Source organism: Triturus cristatus, chromosome 10 (genome assembly GCF_964204655.1).
Source record: "Triturus cristatus chromosome 10, aTriCri1.1, whole genome shotgun sequence".
In the NCBI taxonomy this organism is placed as follows: domain Eukaryota; kingdom Metazoa; phylum Chordata; class Amphibia; order Caudata; family Salamandridae; genus Triturus; species Triturus cristatus.
The window spans coordinates 961,792,166-961,809,524 of record NC_140593.1 but is presented as its reverse complement, the minus strand read 5'-3'; the positions used below and the strand labels follow the sequence as shown (position 1 = coordinate 961,809,524).

Below are 17,359 nucleotides of genomic sequence, written 5' to 3'. Positions count from 1 at the left end.
GTAACAATCACAAGAAGAGTGAGGTAATACACTGCATGTTGCCTATAGCCCAAGGTGGGTCAGTCGCACAGGGGTAACAGAAGAGTAAAGTCATGCATATTCAGTGACAGTGCAGCATTGTCAGAGACATCAGGGCGTAGCCATGAACGAGGCATTGTCAGAAATATTTTTAACTGGTTTCAGGGAGACACTACAAAACAGGCCAACGTCAACACGCAGGGACTACCATTGCTCAAAGGGGACATCCCACTGAGAAAAACGAAAAGGAGATAGATTTAATGCCTGAATTCTTCTCAGCCATTAACAATTACTGTTGATAATTGTGAATCAACTGTACAAAATTAATGTTATGGAAATAGATGATGTAGACTACATCATCTATTTCCATAACATTAATTTTGTACAGTTGATTATAACTCTCTCAGAATGAGATAGATCTCTGTGTTTTCTTTTGGAATAAATGTTCTGTCATGAAATTTGGATAAGATTCGGTTTTTCCTTTTTCATGATTCATTGCGCATTCAATTGTTTATCTGTACTCCTTTTTAATTGAATTGACATATAAAAAGAATTGTGATCATTTCACAAAAAGATTTCCCGTGTGTGTATTTCATATTTTCGATATATTTTTGATGATTGGTTCAGTCAATTGACATATGGGTTGGTATCTGTCTTGAACTCACCCGCTCAATTAATTTCTCAAAATCAAGAACGATAGAATTTGTTCAAATAAAATCCCTTGTTGGCACATTACCTCTTCATTTAACCTGCCCGAGCCCTCAAGGGTATATTGGGTCTGTTTCCCTACGGTTACGGGATGTAGTGTGGCATTTTACCATCTGTAGAACTCGGTTGGCACAGAAGCATTAATGAATTAGTGTTTCTTGAATGTGTTGCAGTGGGTTCACATCAACAGAATACAGTGCTTTGTGGTAGGTAGGTGTAATCCCGCGCCGTACCCGGGCGGGATTTCCAATATGGCAGCGGAGGAAAATGAGTAAGGCACTCAGGGCCGGACTGGGAACCACAACCGGCCCTGGCAAAGTGCTCGGCCGGCCCCCTCGGGAGCCGCGGAGCTCTGTGTCAGGGCCGGTTTTCAGCCGATTTTGTTACAGGGCCGATTTTGCAGCTATGCTGCAAGAACGGCCCTGTAACAAAAATGGCCCCCAGGGGCCCAAAACCGTCCCCCATCTGTGCGGCGCACCGGGGGATTGCCCGGTGCCCGCTACGGCCAGTCCGGCCCTGACGGCACTCTAGCCTCGCGGGAGGACGTGATGCAGGAATAGGAAATGGGGGGTCGGGAGAAGCAGAAAAGTGTGGAGGAAGTCCGGAAGACGTTGTGGGAGGAGAGAGGACAAGAGAGAGCAGCATCGGACTGGAAAGCCGAGTAGGAGACGCCGACGCTGCAGGAGGAACGTCGAGACGCCAGAGAAGTACCTTGCAGGGCAGAAGCACAGGACAAGACGAAGACTGGGAGATTAGTGCCGGAAGGCACTGCCATCAAGTCCAACCATCCCAGAGGAGAAGAGGGCAGTGTGACTCCTCCAGCCACAACCCTGGAGGGCCGTGGCTCAAGGCAAGTACCCTTATTGAGCCTCTTCACCTTGGGGAGGTGGAGAAAAGGACACCAATAGGGTGTAGGCAATCCATGGTATAGTGTGGACATAAGAAGGTGTCTGGGCACTCACTGGGATATGTGCATGTCACACAAGGTACCAAGATGGAGTTTGGTCACTGATTTATATCCAAGTGTGCTACACTGATGGAAGCACGAGAGCACCTAGGTGAAGGGCTAAAGTGTGTATGAGGCAAGAGACCCCGACGCCTGATCTTGTTTTATATTTGTTTGTTCCGAGGGTCACCTATCATCCCCCTCCTCTGACTGAGATGGGAAGGAGCAGGAAACCATTGTCCAGGAGCTGGAAAGAGAGCAGCTATCCCAATGTACAGTGAGGAAACTGACGCTACCGAACTTGGACTTGCTCTTCCTATTTGAGAACTACACCAACACCCCTCCCCAAACTATCTTGACTACTTCCTTTTTATCTTACATGATTCAAATAAACAACAATAACCCTTCCCGTTTGGGAGTCATACATGACCCAGTGACCAATAGTGGTGTCAGAAGTGGGCCCGGACATTTAAGACTCACCATGACCCAACCCATTACCATGGAGGCTATGGTCACTCAACTGGCAGAGGGCCAAAGACATTTACAACTAGTCTTAGAGCAACAAAACCAGAATGCTCAAAAAGAGAGAGAGGTATTTCAGAACGCTCTCAAAGAACAAGCAACTATCCTGATGACCAATCAGCAAATACAGGACACTGCCATTTTGCGCCTAACGGCCTCCCTTTCCTCAGCTTGAGTGCATCCAAATATCCCTAGTTCAGTATTACAGAAGGTTCAGGAAGGGGATGACCCTGACTATTTTTTTGTGAATTTTGAAAGAGTAGCGACAACAGCTACTTGGCCTCAGGAAAGATGGGGCCAATACATAGCACCCCTCCTGTCGGGCGAATTACAGGCCGCATACCATGTCGCCAACCCAGCAGGACTCCCTCCATATCCAGAAATCAAGATAAGCATCCTTGAAAGGCTAGGACATGATATGGAGTATTATAGGACCAAGTTTTGTAAGGAAAAATGGACAGCAGGGGATAACCCTAGGGCTCTCTATTATCGTATTAGAGATCTGGGCGAGAGGTGGTTACAACCCTGGTGCATCCCCTATAGAAGAGGTTGTAGATAAAGTGTATCTGGAGCAATACCTGGAAGCTTTACTTAGTAATACACGCTTGTGGATAAAACAACATCCCCACTTAATGGGGCAGACAGCAGTAGCGTGCATCTATCATAGGTCTCCCAAATTTAGGGTACAACCACTAAAAACACCCCTAGCTACCTCAAAACCATATACTAGAAAGATAGAACAGAGAAATCCAGGAAGGAATAGAAATGTGACTAAACCCCCTTTGAATCCCTTTCCAGCCCAAACAGGATCACAATGCTTCAGGTGTTCAGAGTGGAGATATCTTGCCAGATATTGCCCAGCCAAGGAGGACGGAGTGGAACCCATGGAGGTGGGATGGTCACGGGGTCGGGTTTTAGCTACAGGAGGGACCCCAGGGAGCTATAAGACCACCATCCGTCTTAACGATAGGCCAGTAGATGCACTATTGGACACAGGTTGCCACCACACTATGGTTTCTCGAGAGTTACTACTTCTCAGTCAGATTTCTGATGAGACCCAAATACAGGTTTCTTGTGTGCATGAAGACACACAGTTGTATCCTTTGGCTGAGGTACTGATTGACGTAGAAGAGGATCCTCATGTACGACAAGTAGGAGTAGTACCTGCACTATCAGAAAAAGTCCTCCTCTGCACAGATCTGCCCCGTTTTGACGAGTACTTGCTCAAATTAACCAAACGAAGTCCTGAAGCTGACTGGCTACCGGAAGCCCCCTTCGCCACCTCAGACAGATCATGTACGGAGGCAACAAAACCCAAAACTAGAGCAGAAAAGATAGAGCAGATTATAGGGCAGCAGGACTGTCACCTGTTACCTGTCTCCTTTCCTCCCTAGATGACCAATAGACCCCGATGCAGAGTTTTAGAATGGCACAGAGGGACAACAGCACGTTAGCCCAGGCGTGGGCTCAGGCTCAAGAGGAAGACCCCGACAAGGTAGGACAATACTTTTGTGTAAAAAAAGGACTCCTTTATAGAATTAGTGGAATATCTGACAGACGGACTAAACAGCTCCTATTACCCATGGCTTTTCGAAAACAGGCACTTCATATAGCACACAGTTAGTCTGGAGGCGGCCACTTTGGACAAGAACATACTCTCAAATATCTACTAGACACTTTTATTGGCCCAGGATCTCCAAGGAGGTTACTAGGTTCTGCGCATCTTGTCCCAGTTGTCAGTTGGTAAACCCTTCCAGAGAAAAAAGAGCACATTTGCGGCCATTACCCATAATTGATGTTCCCTTTAAACAAGTAGGGATGGATCTGGTAGGCCCCCTTCTTCCCTCCACACAGGGACATAAATATATTCTAGTACTATTGTACTATGCCACTCGCTACCCTGAGATGGTACCCTTGACGAGCATGACCACCTTATCAGTAGCCCAAGCAATGATATCTTTCTTTTCGAGAGTTGGCTTCCCAACTGAGCTACTAACAGACCAGGGAACTCCCTTTATGTCTAGATTAATGAGAGAAATCTGTACTCTTCTGGGAGTTAGAAAGATCCGAACCGCGGTTTATCATCCACAAACAGACGGATTGGTGGAGAGGTATAACCAGACCATAAAAACGATCTTGAGAAAATGCATATATGACTCTGGAAAAGTCTGGGACCGTAAACTCCCCCTAGTATTGTTTGCGATCAGGACACATGAATAAAAGTCCATGGGGTTCAGCTCCTTTGAGTTACTGTTTGGAAGACGGCCACGTACACTGTTGGACATCGCAGCCGAGCAGGAAAAGGATAAAGGAAGACCATTGTTAGGTTACATGACTTCCTTAAAAACCACCCTCTCTATGACAGTGGTACAAGTTTGAAAGAGTTAACAGATGGGGATAAGGTATTAATTCTTCTACCGTCCTCGGATAAGAAACTACTAGCAACCTGGCACGGTCCTTATCAGGTGTTGGAAAAGATTACACCTGTAATGTATAGAATAGCAGTTCCACAAATAGGATCAAGGGGCCCGACATACCACATCCACCTGTTAAAAAAGTGGGAAGATCCCACTCCAAAGAGAGCAGGCACACCTGTAGGTGTTCACCATATTACTCTTAATAAGCATATGGAGATCCCAATTCAACCTGTTAGAGAAGCAACAGGAGAAAGACCCAATACTGGAAAAATGCTCACTTCTGATCAGAAGTGTCAATTACATGTCCTACTAGATCGCTTCCCAGAACTGAGTTCTAGCAAGCCAGGGCACACCTCGTTGGTCACACATGAAATTAAGACAGAGGCAGGAAAAGTGATAAAACTATTGCATTCCGGCAGCAAGACAGGCCTTAGAGCAGGAGGTAGATGTAATGTTACAGGATGGAATTATTGAGCCATCCAAGAGTAATTGGTGTTCCCTAGTAGTCTTGGTACCCACACCAGATGGGAGCCTTAGATTTTGCATTGACTTTCGCCAATTGAATGCACACTCAAAATTTGACAATTATCCAATGCCCCGAGTGGGTGAATTGATAGAAAGACTGAGCGGAGCACAGGTGATGTCCACAATTGACCTCACAAAAGGGTATTGGCAGATACCCCTTAAACCTGCTGACAGGAAGAAAACAGCCTTCTCCACACCCTCGGATCTGTATCATTTTAAGGTGATGCCCTTCGGCCTACATGGCGCACCGGCAACCTTTCAAAGGTTAATGGATGTGATATTACGGCCTCATCAACAATATGCGGTGGCATATCTTGATGATATTGTTGTGTATAGTTCAGACTGGAAGACTCATAAACAACATTTGCAGAATGCCTTCTTATCCCTACTCCAAGCCGGCTTGACCCTGAACCCCAAAAAGACGACCTTAGGTACGGATCATATAGAGTACTTAGGATACTCCTTACAGGCAGGAACACTACAACCCCAGTACAACAAATTGGAAGCTATTCAGGAAATACCACGACCCACAATGAAGAAAGATATACGAGCCTTCCTAGGAATAGTGGGCTATTATAGACAATTCATTCCTCAATTTTCAGATATAACATGTCCTCTCACTGATTTGCTGACCAACAAACAACCTAATCACAAAGTAGTATGGACTGACACTCAAGGAGAGAGCTTCCAAAGGTTAAAATCGTTTTTGTGTAGAGCCCCTATCCTGATGTGTCCAGACTTTGAGAAACCTTTTGTATTACAAAAGGACGCCTCAGATTGAGGTTTAGGGGCAGTGTTATCACAACCAGATAAACAGGGAGATCTTTCACCTAATCTTTACCTTAGTCGAAAACTGTTCCCTTGGGAGGTACACTATGCAATCATGAAAAAAGAATGTCTGGCCATTAAGTGGGCCATGGAGGCCTTGCAATACTACTTGTTAGGACGTACCTTCTTCCTGATAACAGACCATGCCCCCTTGACTTGGCCTGCTACCCACAAGGACACAAATCCAAAGGTACTTCGCTGGTTCCTATCTCTACACCCTTTCTTGTTTCAGGCCCTACACGCTCCAGGAAAATCTCAAGGGAATGTGGATTTTTTGTCTCGGTGCCCAGTGTCGGTATGGCCCGATCGTCCATACTTGGAGGAAAGGCAGTGTAATCCCGCGCCGTACCCGGGCGGGATTTCCAATATAGCGGCGGAGTCGGGCCGCAAGAAAAATGAGCACAGTGCTCTAGCCTCGTGGGAGGACGTGACGCTGGAACAGGAAATGGGGAACCCGGAGAAGCAGAAAAGTGTGGAGGAAGTCCGGAAGACATCATGGGAGGAGAGAGGCCAAAAGAGAGCAGCATCGGACCGGAAAGCGGAGGAGGAGACACCGATGCTGCAGGAGGAACGTCGAGACGCCAGATAAGTACCTCGCAGGGTAGAAGCAGAGGACAAGACGAAGTCCAGGAGATTAGCGCCGGAAGGCACTGCCATCAAGTCCAACCATCCCAGAGGAGAAGAGGGCAGTGTGACTCCTCCGGCCACGACCCTGGAGAGCCGTGGCTCAAGGCAAGTACCCTTATTGAGTCTCTTTACCTTGGGGTGGTGGAGAAAGGGACACCAATAGGGTGTAGGCAATCCCTGGTATAGTGTGCACATAAGAAGGCGTCTGGGCACTCACTGGGATATGTGCATGTCACACAAGGCACCAAGATGGAGTTTGGTCACTGATTTATATACAAGTGTGCCACACTGATGGAAGCACGAGAGCACCTGGGTGAAGGAAAAGGGCTAAAGTGTGTATGAGGAAAAAGACCCCGACGCCTGATCTTGTTTCATATTTGTTTGTTCCTAGGGTCACCTATCATCCCCCTCCTCTGACTGAGACAGGATGCAGGAAACCAGTGCCCAGGAGCTGGAAAGAGAGCAGCTATCCCAGTGTACAGTGAGGAAACTGACTCTACCGAACCTGGACTTGCTCTTCCTATTTGAGAACTCCACCAACACCGCCCCCCAAACTATCTTGACTACTTCCTTTTTTATCTTACCTGATTCAAATAAACAACAAAAACCCTTCCAGTTTGAGAGTCATAAATGACCCAGTGACCACAGTAGGTTTTCCTAAGATGCAATGCAGTGGGGTTTACTAATGTTTATTTGGATGAAGTGCTGTGTGTCTGGTCACTGGCGTTATTTAGAGAGTCCTGATGATGCTGTGCAGTGGGTTGGACTAGTGTTTTTTTAATGCAGAGCAACGTGTCTGGTTAGACGGATTGGCTAGTGTGCTGAGGATGCTTTGCAATGTGGTGGTTGGTGTCCCTAGAATGTACTGCAGTGTGCTTGGTTAGTGCCCATAGGCTGCAGACTCCAGACAATCGAGCTGAGTACACAACACCATTACAAAAACTCCAGCTACCAGTCTTGATGTTTCCAAGTTAAGAATGAGTAGCAATTGGATTCCCTCAATAACTTTTGTGAGAAATTGGGTTTTCGGTTAAGTGGGGTGTTGTTTTTTTAAATGTTTTATTTATTTGAGTTTTACTTAGCACTAGCTACACCTAAGAGTATCAGAGCGCTTTACATATTTTGAAAATAAGTTTACTAGAAGTACATATGAAAGTCAGTTTGGTTAAACAGACAAGTAGAAAAAAGGACAATAGATCAGTAAGGTATTTCAAGAAGGATACAGTAATGTACAGCAATCAAGCAATTGGTTAATGAGGATGGAGGTGGATTTGAGGCTGCGTAGTCAGATTGTCAGGGGTCTCCCTGATGGCAATTGTCAAAGAAATAGGGTGTTAACCCTGCTCACGCAATAGCCACACTCCCACAATCCCTTTCAGGGTTAAACACAAACGTCAAAAAATGTACCTTTGCTTTACCTTCTGGTAACTTGGCACAAAAGTAGTCAGGCTTAACAAAGAGGCAATATGTAAAGTATTTATGTAGCTCACAAATAGTATAAAATGAAAAAATAACACAAGAAAATCCCACACTAATTTGGATAAATAAAGTTTTTTTTTATAAAGTTTTTTACACTAAAATGGCAAAAATCAAATCAGTAGAAGAGAAATTATGAATTTTTAATGTTTAAGGTAACACATTGCAACTAAAAGATCAAAGTGCCAACCATATAAATCTAGTCGCGTGAGACCGGGTCAAAGTGGAAAAATATGGCCCACCACTATGGAGCGCGAGCTGTATACAAAAAGCAGATTGGGCCCAGTCAGTGCTTACCTTCGGACCTAAAGGACATTTCGAAGAAAAATGTTCTGAGATGGGAAAGTTTAGTGGGGCAAAGTTGCAGGCAGTGTCCAAAGAGGGAGCATCGTCGTCAGGGAGCTACTGGGAAAGATCGCAGTGAAGGTCTTTTCATTTGGACTTAGTCACTTTTTTGGAAGTTGAAAATCTCCAGCAGGATGAAACTGGGGGCTGTAGCTGGCGAGAGATCCAGGAGGCCAAACATCCATTTGGTAAAGAACCACTGAACAGGATTCACTGCTGTGGAGAAGAACAATGTGGGAGCTGCCACAAAGTCAGGTCAACCGGTGATCCACGTTCAGCGGGTAGACGGGCAGGTGAGTCCCGGTCTTCCCTCGGTTCACAGAGCAGTTTTTAGCCTGAAATGTTCTAAATCCGAAGATTTGGATTTTGGCTATTTGGGCACCTTTAGCACCACCACCAAGGATCCAGGGCTGGAAAGGCACCACATAGGGGGTTAAGGCTCACTCAGGCTGACTCCAGGTGCGGGTTTAAGATGGTTGTAGCCTTTTCTGTCCCTGAGGCTCTGATCAGGAGGCCAGCTAACTAGCCTTTGAAGCCACACTGGTAGTCTTGGGTTCAAGTGATGGGACAGAGTTCCAGCAGCAGGGCATGCCTCTGAGGGTTCAAGGCAGGCTCTAGGCAGCAAAATATTCCCTTCAAGAACAGAAAAGCAGTCTTGTGGAGTATACAGCAGGCCAGATTAGCAGGTATATCTCTGAGCGTCTTTCAACAGGTCAAGAAAGTGAACTGAAGAGTGGGTCTGTGGGTCCCATTTTTATACCTGGTGTCTTCTTTGAAGAGGAGGAGAAGTTTCTAGAGAATTCCTTTTAAAGTGCTTGACATTTTTTTACTTTCATACCCTGCCGCCAAGCTGGCTGCATGAACAATTCATGGGTGACAAGTCCTTTGTGTGAAGGCGGAGCCCAGCCATAGTCAGCTGCAAGTGGTGCTGTGCCCAGCTCTGCCCAAGGCACACCTAATCCCTCTATTGTGCAGCTGTCTAGGAGAAATGAACAAAGTCCAGCTACCAACTACACCGAGTCATGTGACACAGGAACAGGCTGAAGGCACCAAATAAGGCAGGTAAATGTCAACTTTCTAAAAGTGCCATTTTTAAAAATGTAACTCAAACTCCGACTTTTAATTTCGCAACCCAATATTATCGTATCGGAGAGGTAGGCCTCACAGAAGTGATAAACAAATGTAGGAGCTTTTCACTACCAGGACATGTAAAACATAAAAGTACATGTCCAACATTTTAATTACAATGCACCCTGTCCTGTGAGCCTACCTTAGGGGTGACTTTTATGCAATAAAATGGGAGTTTAATGTTTGACAAGGGGGTTGTATTGCTGAGTCGAATCAGTAGTGTAAGACCGCATTCAGGATAATATGGCAGTCCTTGTGCATGTTTAAGGGGCTACTTAAGTGCTGCAGGCATACTAGTGGCACCTAATCAACTGGCCCTGGGTATATAGTATATCACTCTGGAAGGGACTTATAAGTACATTAAATATGTCAATCAGATGTAAGCCAATGTTTTCATGTTTAAGGGAGAGAGCACAAGCAGTTTAGCACTGGTTAGCAGTGTTTAAGTGCACAGAGTCCTAGAGCCAACAAAATCGAATTTCAGTAAAGAATGGAGGGAGGAGGCAAAATGTTTAGGAGAAGAGCAGGCTCAGGCTGACAGGTCTAACAATTTTTTGATAAAGACACTGACATGCAGCCCATTTTGTTTCTTCAACCAGACATAAAAATAAGGGAGCATAATTAAGACTCCATCGTTTCTCACCTGCCTTCTGTCATGTAGTCCTATCCAGATATCAGTTGGTATCCCAGGGACTCGACTGTTTACCAGATCATAAACAAAGACATTTTCTTCCCAGCTGACAAGAGAGGCAGATAAAGCAATGACATATTAATGTTTACAGTAAAACATCACCAATACAATAAGGTTTAAATGAATGTCAATGAGGTAAACCTGTTCATTTTACATTCTTTTGAGCTTCCACGAATTGTATGCATTCGAAGTAGGCCTTCTTTTATGCTAATCAAAATAACCCTTAGGAATTACCATTATTGAGCTTGTTATAATCAGGACCACTGGAAATATATGATTTTGCGGCTGTGGTGTTTTCTGATTATATACAGATTTGCTGAATTTGCCACATAATCTGTCATCTGTTACATAATTTGCAGATTTTTACAAAAACAAATTATTTCTAGCTCAAAATGATCAAAAGTTACTAACAATGTAGTGACACATGTTTCCGTGTAGGAAAAAGGATTTTAAAAGGTTGGCTGGCCCCCTTTATGTTGCTTGTTGCTGTATTTGGGGGTTCAACTGATACTAATGAGGTGAAACCTTTGCTAGACAGTGTTAACCTGTGCAAAAATGACAAAATGAGGATACAATACTTACACAAAATATGCCGCATTATATCACATCATTTGGCCTCCCTCTAACACATAATTTCAATGGCCATGCTCACAATCACCCTACAGTGAAAGCCTGCATGCATGCGCTAGTGTAACATGAGGTTCAGCTGTGTAAGCAAAAATATTTTTGAGGTATCTTATGAAAATACACTGTTTCTGTCACAGGTAAATTATTTAAAATATAATTGTCTTTGATATTTACATTTCCTTAGTTGACATTTTTATAAAGTGCAGCTGATTTATACATTTGCAAATGTGATATAAAGTGTAGACTAAAGCAATGGGATTTTAAACCACTGTAGTGTTCTCAAATTTGAGGTTGCTCCTTAGAGCCTAAAGCTTTATGGGGGAGCTTTTTTTCCCCTTTTCATACCATGTCAGCACATGGCACCTAGATGTTCTTAGCATCTCTATAGCACCTGCCTCCCAGCTCTCCCACACCTTTAGGAGGTAGCATCATTGTGTGGCAGAGGCCACACTCTCTCTTCTGCCCCATCAAAGACTGTGAAGGGTGTGATGCCTTTCCAGCCCATTTCTGCCCAGCAGGCCTTCCCTTTGCATGGGCAGGCAGTAGATAAAAGAGATGGTGGTGGGGCCATTGAAGAGGACTTACATCCTTTCTAGATGTATACTGACATTTTCAGAGGGGCCAGCAGAGGACTTGAACGCACAACATTCTGCAGCCAAGGTCCCCACCAACAATCAAACACGCTGAGAGGCAGTACGTACTCCCCTCTGGGAGCGGCCATCAACATAGCTATGCCCTCATTACATCAGCACCACCTGCTCACCACTTTGTCACTTGCCTCATGTTCGACCAATTGGAGTTAAGGGTCTGAATGTTTATCACATTCATACTTTTGTCACAAACCATTGTCCTTATGACAGTGTAGTAGCCAAGTCTACAGTGGAAGGTAATTAAGAGTTGTGTGATGAACATTAAAATGTTACTAAACCTCCTGTTGTGTGGGAGGAGGACTTACTGCTTATAGCAGTCTATAGATACTGACATAGTAGGTGGAATGGGTTTCCCAGTTTGTCTGAAATCCACTCAATGCACCATCCATGAATATTTGTATGAGTGCTAGAAAGCTGGTGCCCCATCCTTTTTGGCATTTTTCAAAGACATTTATTTCACTCTATCATGACCAAATATAAACACCTTTACTGCTTTAAAAAACATAATCCTTGCTACTTTCTGTTTAACCAAAAAATTATTTTACCTCACACACAAAATATAATTGATCAACAATTTAATAGTAATCTCCACAAGAGGCAAATTGTCAAATCTGGCAACTCCATGCTATAATGATAAAAGGATCTCATTGCCCCAAATGACACATGGCACCCGTATGTCATAAGGAAATATCTCACACAGTGACTGTAGTTGACTACTTTACCACCTCACATTAAATATGAATTAAAAAATATATATAGCAATTAGAAAAAAATGTAAGACACTTGTTTGACAATTGGCAGGGAACGGTGTGGAGAGAGTAGCCATATTCATATATTTAGATTTAACCTTCTCCAGTTCTTCAAGCTGGACAGAGCACTTACAACACATTGATGTTGGGTCGACAGTGTCCTCAGGTGGCTTACTCAACTTTAATTCTGAGTACAGGAGCTCTATGTCACTTCTGTTAATGGACTTTAATGGAAAATATCCTCTGTGTGCTTTTTGTGCCAAAATACTTCCCCCACCTGACATGCACACTTGTTACAGCAGCGGTGCAAAGAGGAGGACTACACTATGAGACTGCAAAGTTGCAGCACTGACTCAGCTGAAAGGCAATATGGGGCAAATAATTAATATAGATATCTTATAGTGTCTGTCGCAGGTCCCAGGTGGTGAGGCACTGCTCAAGCGCCCCTGAAGAGGAATCAGCACTAAAGATTTGCAGTCTAATGTTGGTGATTTGATGTAGCAGTGAATATGTCTTCCTGTACATATACCGGTTACCCAACTGACTTAGTTTAAATGCTTTATTTGCTATTCCTGGTGTGATGGCACAAACCAAGGCGAAGGAAGGGAAATGTCTCAGCATTTCAAATAGCAACTTCACCTTAACCTGTTTTTATTGGATTGTTTCATGTAAATATCTTTGCGCTAGCAGACTTTAAAAACATTATTTATAAAGTATGATGCACTGTCATATGTTGCTGCAAAATATCTTATGACTGAAATGCACTCTGAAGATGTGGAAGTTACATTTCTATGAAAAAGAATTGTCTTGTGTTATGATTTTATAACTGGTTTTATAATGTTGGTGTATCTGTCTCTTTAACAGACTTTATTTGTCTAAATAATCCTTTTTTGACTGACAAACTGACATTTCTCACATCATGGATCAAGGTCCTCATAGAACTCATTAATAAAACCTACCCACTTCTGATAAAAACACTCAGGCAGGTGGATTACTATCTGAAGCCAAAAGGTAGGACTGCAGCATATGGATACTAAACTGTCTACGCCAGCACCAACTAGAGGTCACAATAAGAGTCAAATGCATTTGAAGCATTTTCATCCTCCGACTCAGTGCCAGAGTTCCAGACAGATTCTCTTGCATGATGATTCATGTTCAGCTACCTCCAGCGTGTACCTGGAAGGCAGGGAATATTGTCCTAGTAGAGGATCTCCTGTAAAACAAATCTATTTTGAAGAGGTATACTTAAGTAAGAAATGATGGAATGGTTCATCCAACAGGTGACGACATTTTAAGAAGTAGACCAGCTTGTATTAATTTAGCTAGTCGAGATGCTGTCTTGTACACCTTTAAAGTTTACTTTTTAATAAATATTTTATCTTACATAATGTGAGGCAACCACGGCTTATTTGTTCACTCTATCAAAAAAAATGTTTTTGCAATCTTTGCAAGAGCAACTGAAAGCTAATAATAGTATTTCACATTAGGTACTAAATTCTCAAACTTAACAGCAGTGCATAATAAACTCAGCTGGCAAAGTGAATGTGAGAAGGTTAAGCGTTATATATTGGAAAGCAACAGACTAAAAAATCCAAGGTTTGCCTTTGAGGAAAGCTTGAAAGTAGCCCAGTTCTTGTTTTGGTTTTTATAGAAAATGATATTGAATTTGCTGCTATCTTACATAGAAGATATCAGAATCTTAGTGTTTTTGTACTGACTCCTCTTTCAGCTACAGGGTACATAAATTACAAAACCTTAATTAGACAAAAAGGCATTTGGGACTACATAAAACATCTTCCTTGCGCTAAGATACCAGCTGTAGATGTTCTTAACATTGAGCTATATAAGAATGCTGTATGGGAATCAAAACACCTACTTTGGTCATTACATAATATTATTTTGTTGTTGCTCAGGTGCTCCAAATTCATTTTTACTAGAGTCTCCCTCTCTTCAAATAAAAAAGAACAATTGTGACTAAAACTTATATTTCCAAATAACATTTTTAAAGGTTGATTCTAAAAAATGCATGAAAATGGTGGCCAATTTCTTTTTCTGTTATTTCTATTTGTATTAGTATCATAGTTTAATGACTGGAATTTAAAAATGAGGCTCAGCTGCAGCAGTATCGGAATCCCGTCATACAATCATGAGAATTATGCCCCAAGAGGAAACGTTTTGGCAGAGGTACGAATTAGGTGAATCAGAGCAGTTGCTGTACATTTTGAACTTTTGTGAGCAATCTTAATTTTGCAGGTTATTTCATGTACTTGTTCTTGATTAACAGATGAGCTTTCAATGGACTTGGGGGTGGAAGTTGTCTTTGTTTTATTGAATAACTGTGTAAGTTGTAGTGTACATCATTCTTTTTACCAAGTTGCAATACAGTAAATTAAAGTGGTGTAAACTAGATTCATACACAAGCCCTCATTCAGAGTTCATTGGTAACATTGAGTCAGGTGGTAACCAGGTGTGCGCCTGAATTGGCATTGCAAGTCCTGCAAAAATTTTGTACTGACACTCATTTTTTCCCCGCACAGATTTAACTAGATAATGTGAAATGTATGCAGAGAATAATAGCAACATTTCAAAATTGGCAGCTCTGAAAGGAGGAAGACGGGCAGTAATACCGTAAAATGTCTTTGTTTTGACCTACAGAGTCCACTGAGGGATATTCTTTAAAATTAGGGAAACCAGATCCCTCTATATCAGTATTTAATATCTCAGGTTTTCTGTAAATAATATACCTGCTGTTCCCACCTGCATTTTGCTGGAGTTAATCTGCCATCCTATTTCTGTGATGTAATACAGTATTACCAAATTTCATTTCAGGCAATATTTATCAAAGATTACATGCAATGTCAGAGTTTTAGGCTTCGTAATATCCCCCACCTTTCCCCAGTATATACAAAAAAATACACACCCCTCTGGCCATGTATTAAAACAGCATCACCATCAATTTTCAACATTGATTAACAACACCTAGACCTAACTTTATTTTGAAAATGAGTCTAGTGGTTGAGTCAAGATATTCAAAATCATGGATCACATCTTCTTCTGGATCATTTATTTCTAAATGGAATACAGGTTATAATTGTAGGTAACACAATTGTATTAGAAATACACGGACCATACCAGTTAGGTGATATGAAATTCATGATTTTATCACTAGAAAAGCATTTTTGACTCACCTATAACTTTGGCGTTGTTTGACCAATCTTCATAAATTTTCCCCAAAAAATATCAAAGTAAGTTCTGTGTGTCATGGAAAGTTTTGGGGTGACCTGTGAAGTGACGACCGAGAAATAGGGGTGCAAAAAAAAGGTGCATTTGCAATGGTATTTTCCATAGGAACGCGTTGTCGAACCTACAGCCCGAACTGCTGGAAGGAATTACACCAAATTTGGCAGAAAGGTAGATGTCGTCACGCAGATTGTGCTTTTGGTTTTTTGGTGTAAATCCAAGGGGCTCCCGAGATTTCTTTACAATAACCCTTGGGTGGGCCAGGTAATGAATGTAGGAGGGGGGCAAACGTGGCTCTCCTCCTTGGGCTTAACAAAGCCCTGAGGACTGCAACCTTCCCGGGGCACTTTTAAATATGAATGTGGGTGGCATACTGGGCCTGCCAGCAGCCCTGGGGACTGCCACTAACTGTAGATATGTGGGGGGCCTACCACCTCCCCGGGCAAACACTTTATCAAAATAAATTGTGGGAAATGCCCTACAGCCTGCCCTGCAGCCCCATGGACTGTCACCTCCCCAGGGCACAAATACAATCACTAAGGGGTCCCTTGCAGACCCCCGGCATCGTGGACCACCACCTAGATGGACCTGGGGACTGCCACCCCCCAGGGCCGGCTCCAGCAATGTCCTGGGGTGCCCACCCTTGGGACATTGCAGTTGCTATGGCTTACCACCAAACACTGCTCCACTTCATGGAAGCGAGAGCATTCAAAATGCTCTCACTTCCATGAAGAAGAGCAGAATTACTTTTGGGCAGAGGGAGCTGCATGTTAGCAGCTCCCTTTGTCCAAAAGCAATGCTGCCTTTTTGCAGGAGGCCGGGAGCCAGCAGGGACTGCTGGGAGCCTTGAGGCTCCCCTGCTGTCCCTAAAAGAGAGGCCAGGTCCCCCACGGGGGATGGGGTCACCAGGGCTGAAGTTTGCCCAGGGAATAGGTCCGCTCTGTGATGGAGAAAGGAGGCGTGGCAACCAAAAACCTCTCAGCAAACCCACTGTGCGGGACTACCTGGAGGTAACAGGATCCTCGATTGCCAAGGGGACTTCATCCCCCTACTAGTAGTGTGCCAAGAGGTAAGTTTGCAGAGTGGTGGAGAAAGAGGGCATGGCCTCCTACCAGGTCTCAGCAATCCTGCTGTGTGGGACTTACTGGAGGTAACAGGAAGAGTAGTTGCCCCCCAAAGGGGTAGTTGGCCCCCAAGGACGTCCTTGGCGGCCAACTACTTTTCCTGGTACCTCCAGTAAGTCCCACACAACAGGATTGCTAAGAGGTCTTCAGAGACCGCAACCCCTTTCTCCACCACTCTGCAAACAAAGCTCATGGTGCACTACTGGTTGGGGTATGAAGTCCACGTTATTCCTGAGGGACCATGGGGGCCAAAAAGCCCTCCTGGTACCTCCTGTAAGCCTAACACAGCGGGATTCCTGAGAGCTGTTTGGAGGCCAAGCCCCCTTTCTCCACCACTCTAAAAACATGATTACTAGTTAAAAAAAAATGAAATTCACTGAAAAAAATCAAAGGTTACAGGGATGTTATAGTTAGCAAATATAATTAAAATGACCTTGGACATTCACTGAAAAAAACAAAGATTACAGGGACATTGTAGTTAGGGTCAGATTTCACTCATACAAAACCAGTGAAGTTCAGCAGTTATGGTTACCTGTGCTAAAAGTTATGGTTACCTCACATATTACATCATTCATGATATTGGCTTTGTGCATTCTTCCTAGAGAACCACACACAATGAGGAGCTTAGGTGTAAGTGGATGGGCCATCACTGACAGGGTGGGCAGGAGGAGAAGGGCCCAGCCCCACTTACACTTGAATACGCTGTGTCCTGTCTCCACACAAAGAGCTGCATTCCTT

The 17,359-nt window shown here is 43.6% G+C and overlaps 1 protein-coding gene across 1 annotated transcript in view; it reads right to left on the bottom strand.

Annotated features, from left to right (window-relative positions):
- CLEC19A (C-type lectin domain containing 19A) overlaps positions 1 to 17,359 on the bottom strand; it is a 246,174-nt gene that overhangs the window by 27,957 nt on the left and 200,858 nt on the right. Inside the window, exon 3 of the mRNA XM_085628854.1 lies at positions 10,184 to 10,277. Coding sequence (XP_085484980.1) covers positions 10,184 to 10,277 — 94 coding nt within the window. The remainder of the gene's footprint in view (positions 1 to 10,183; positions 10,278 to 17,359) is intronic.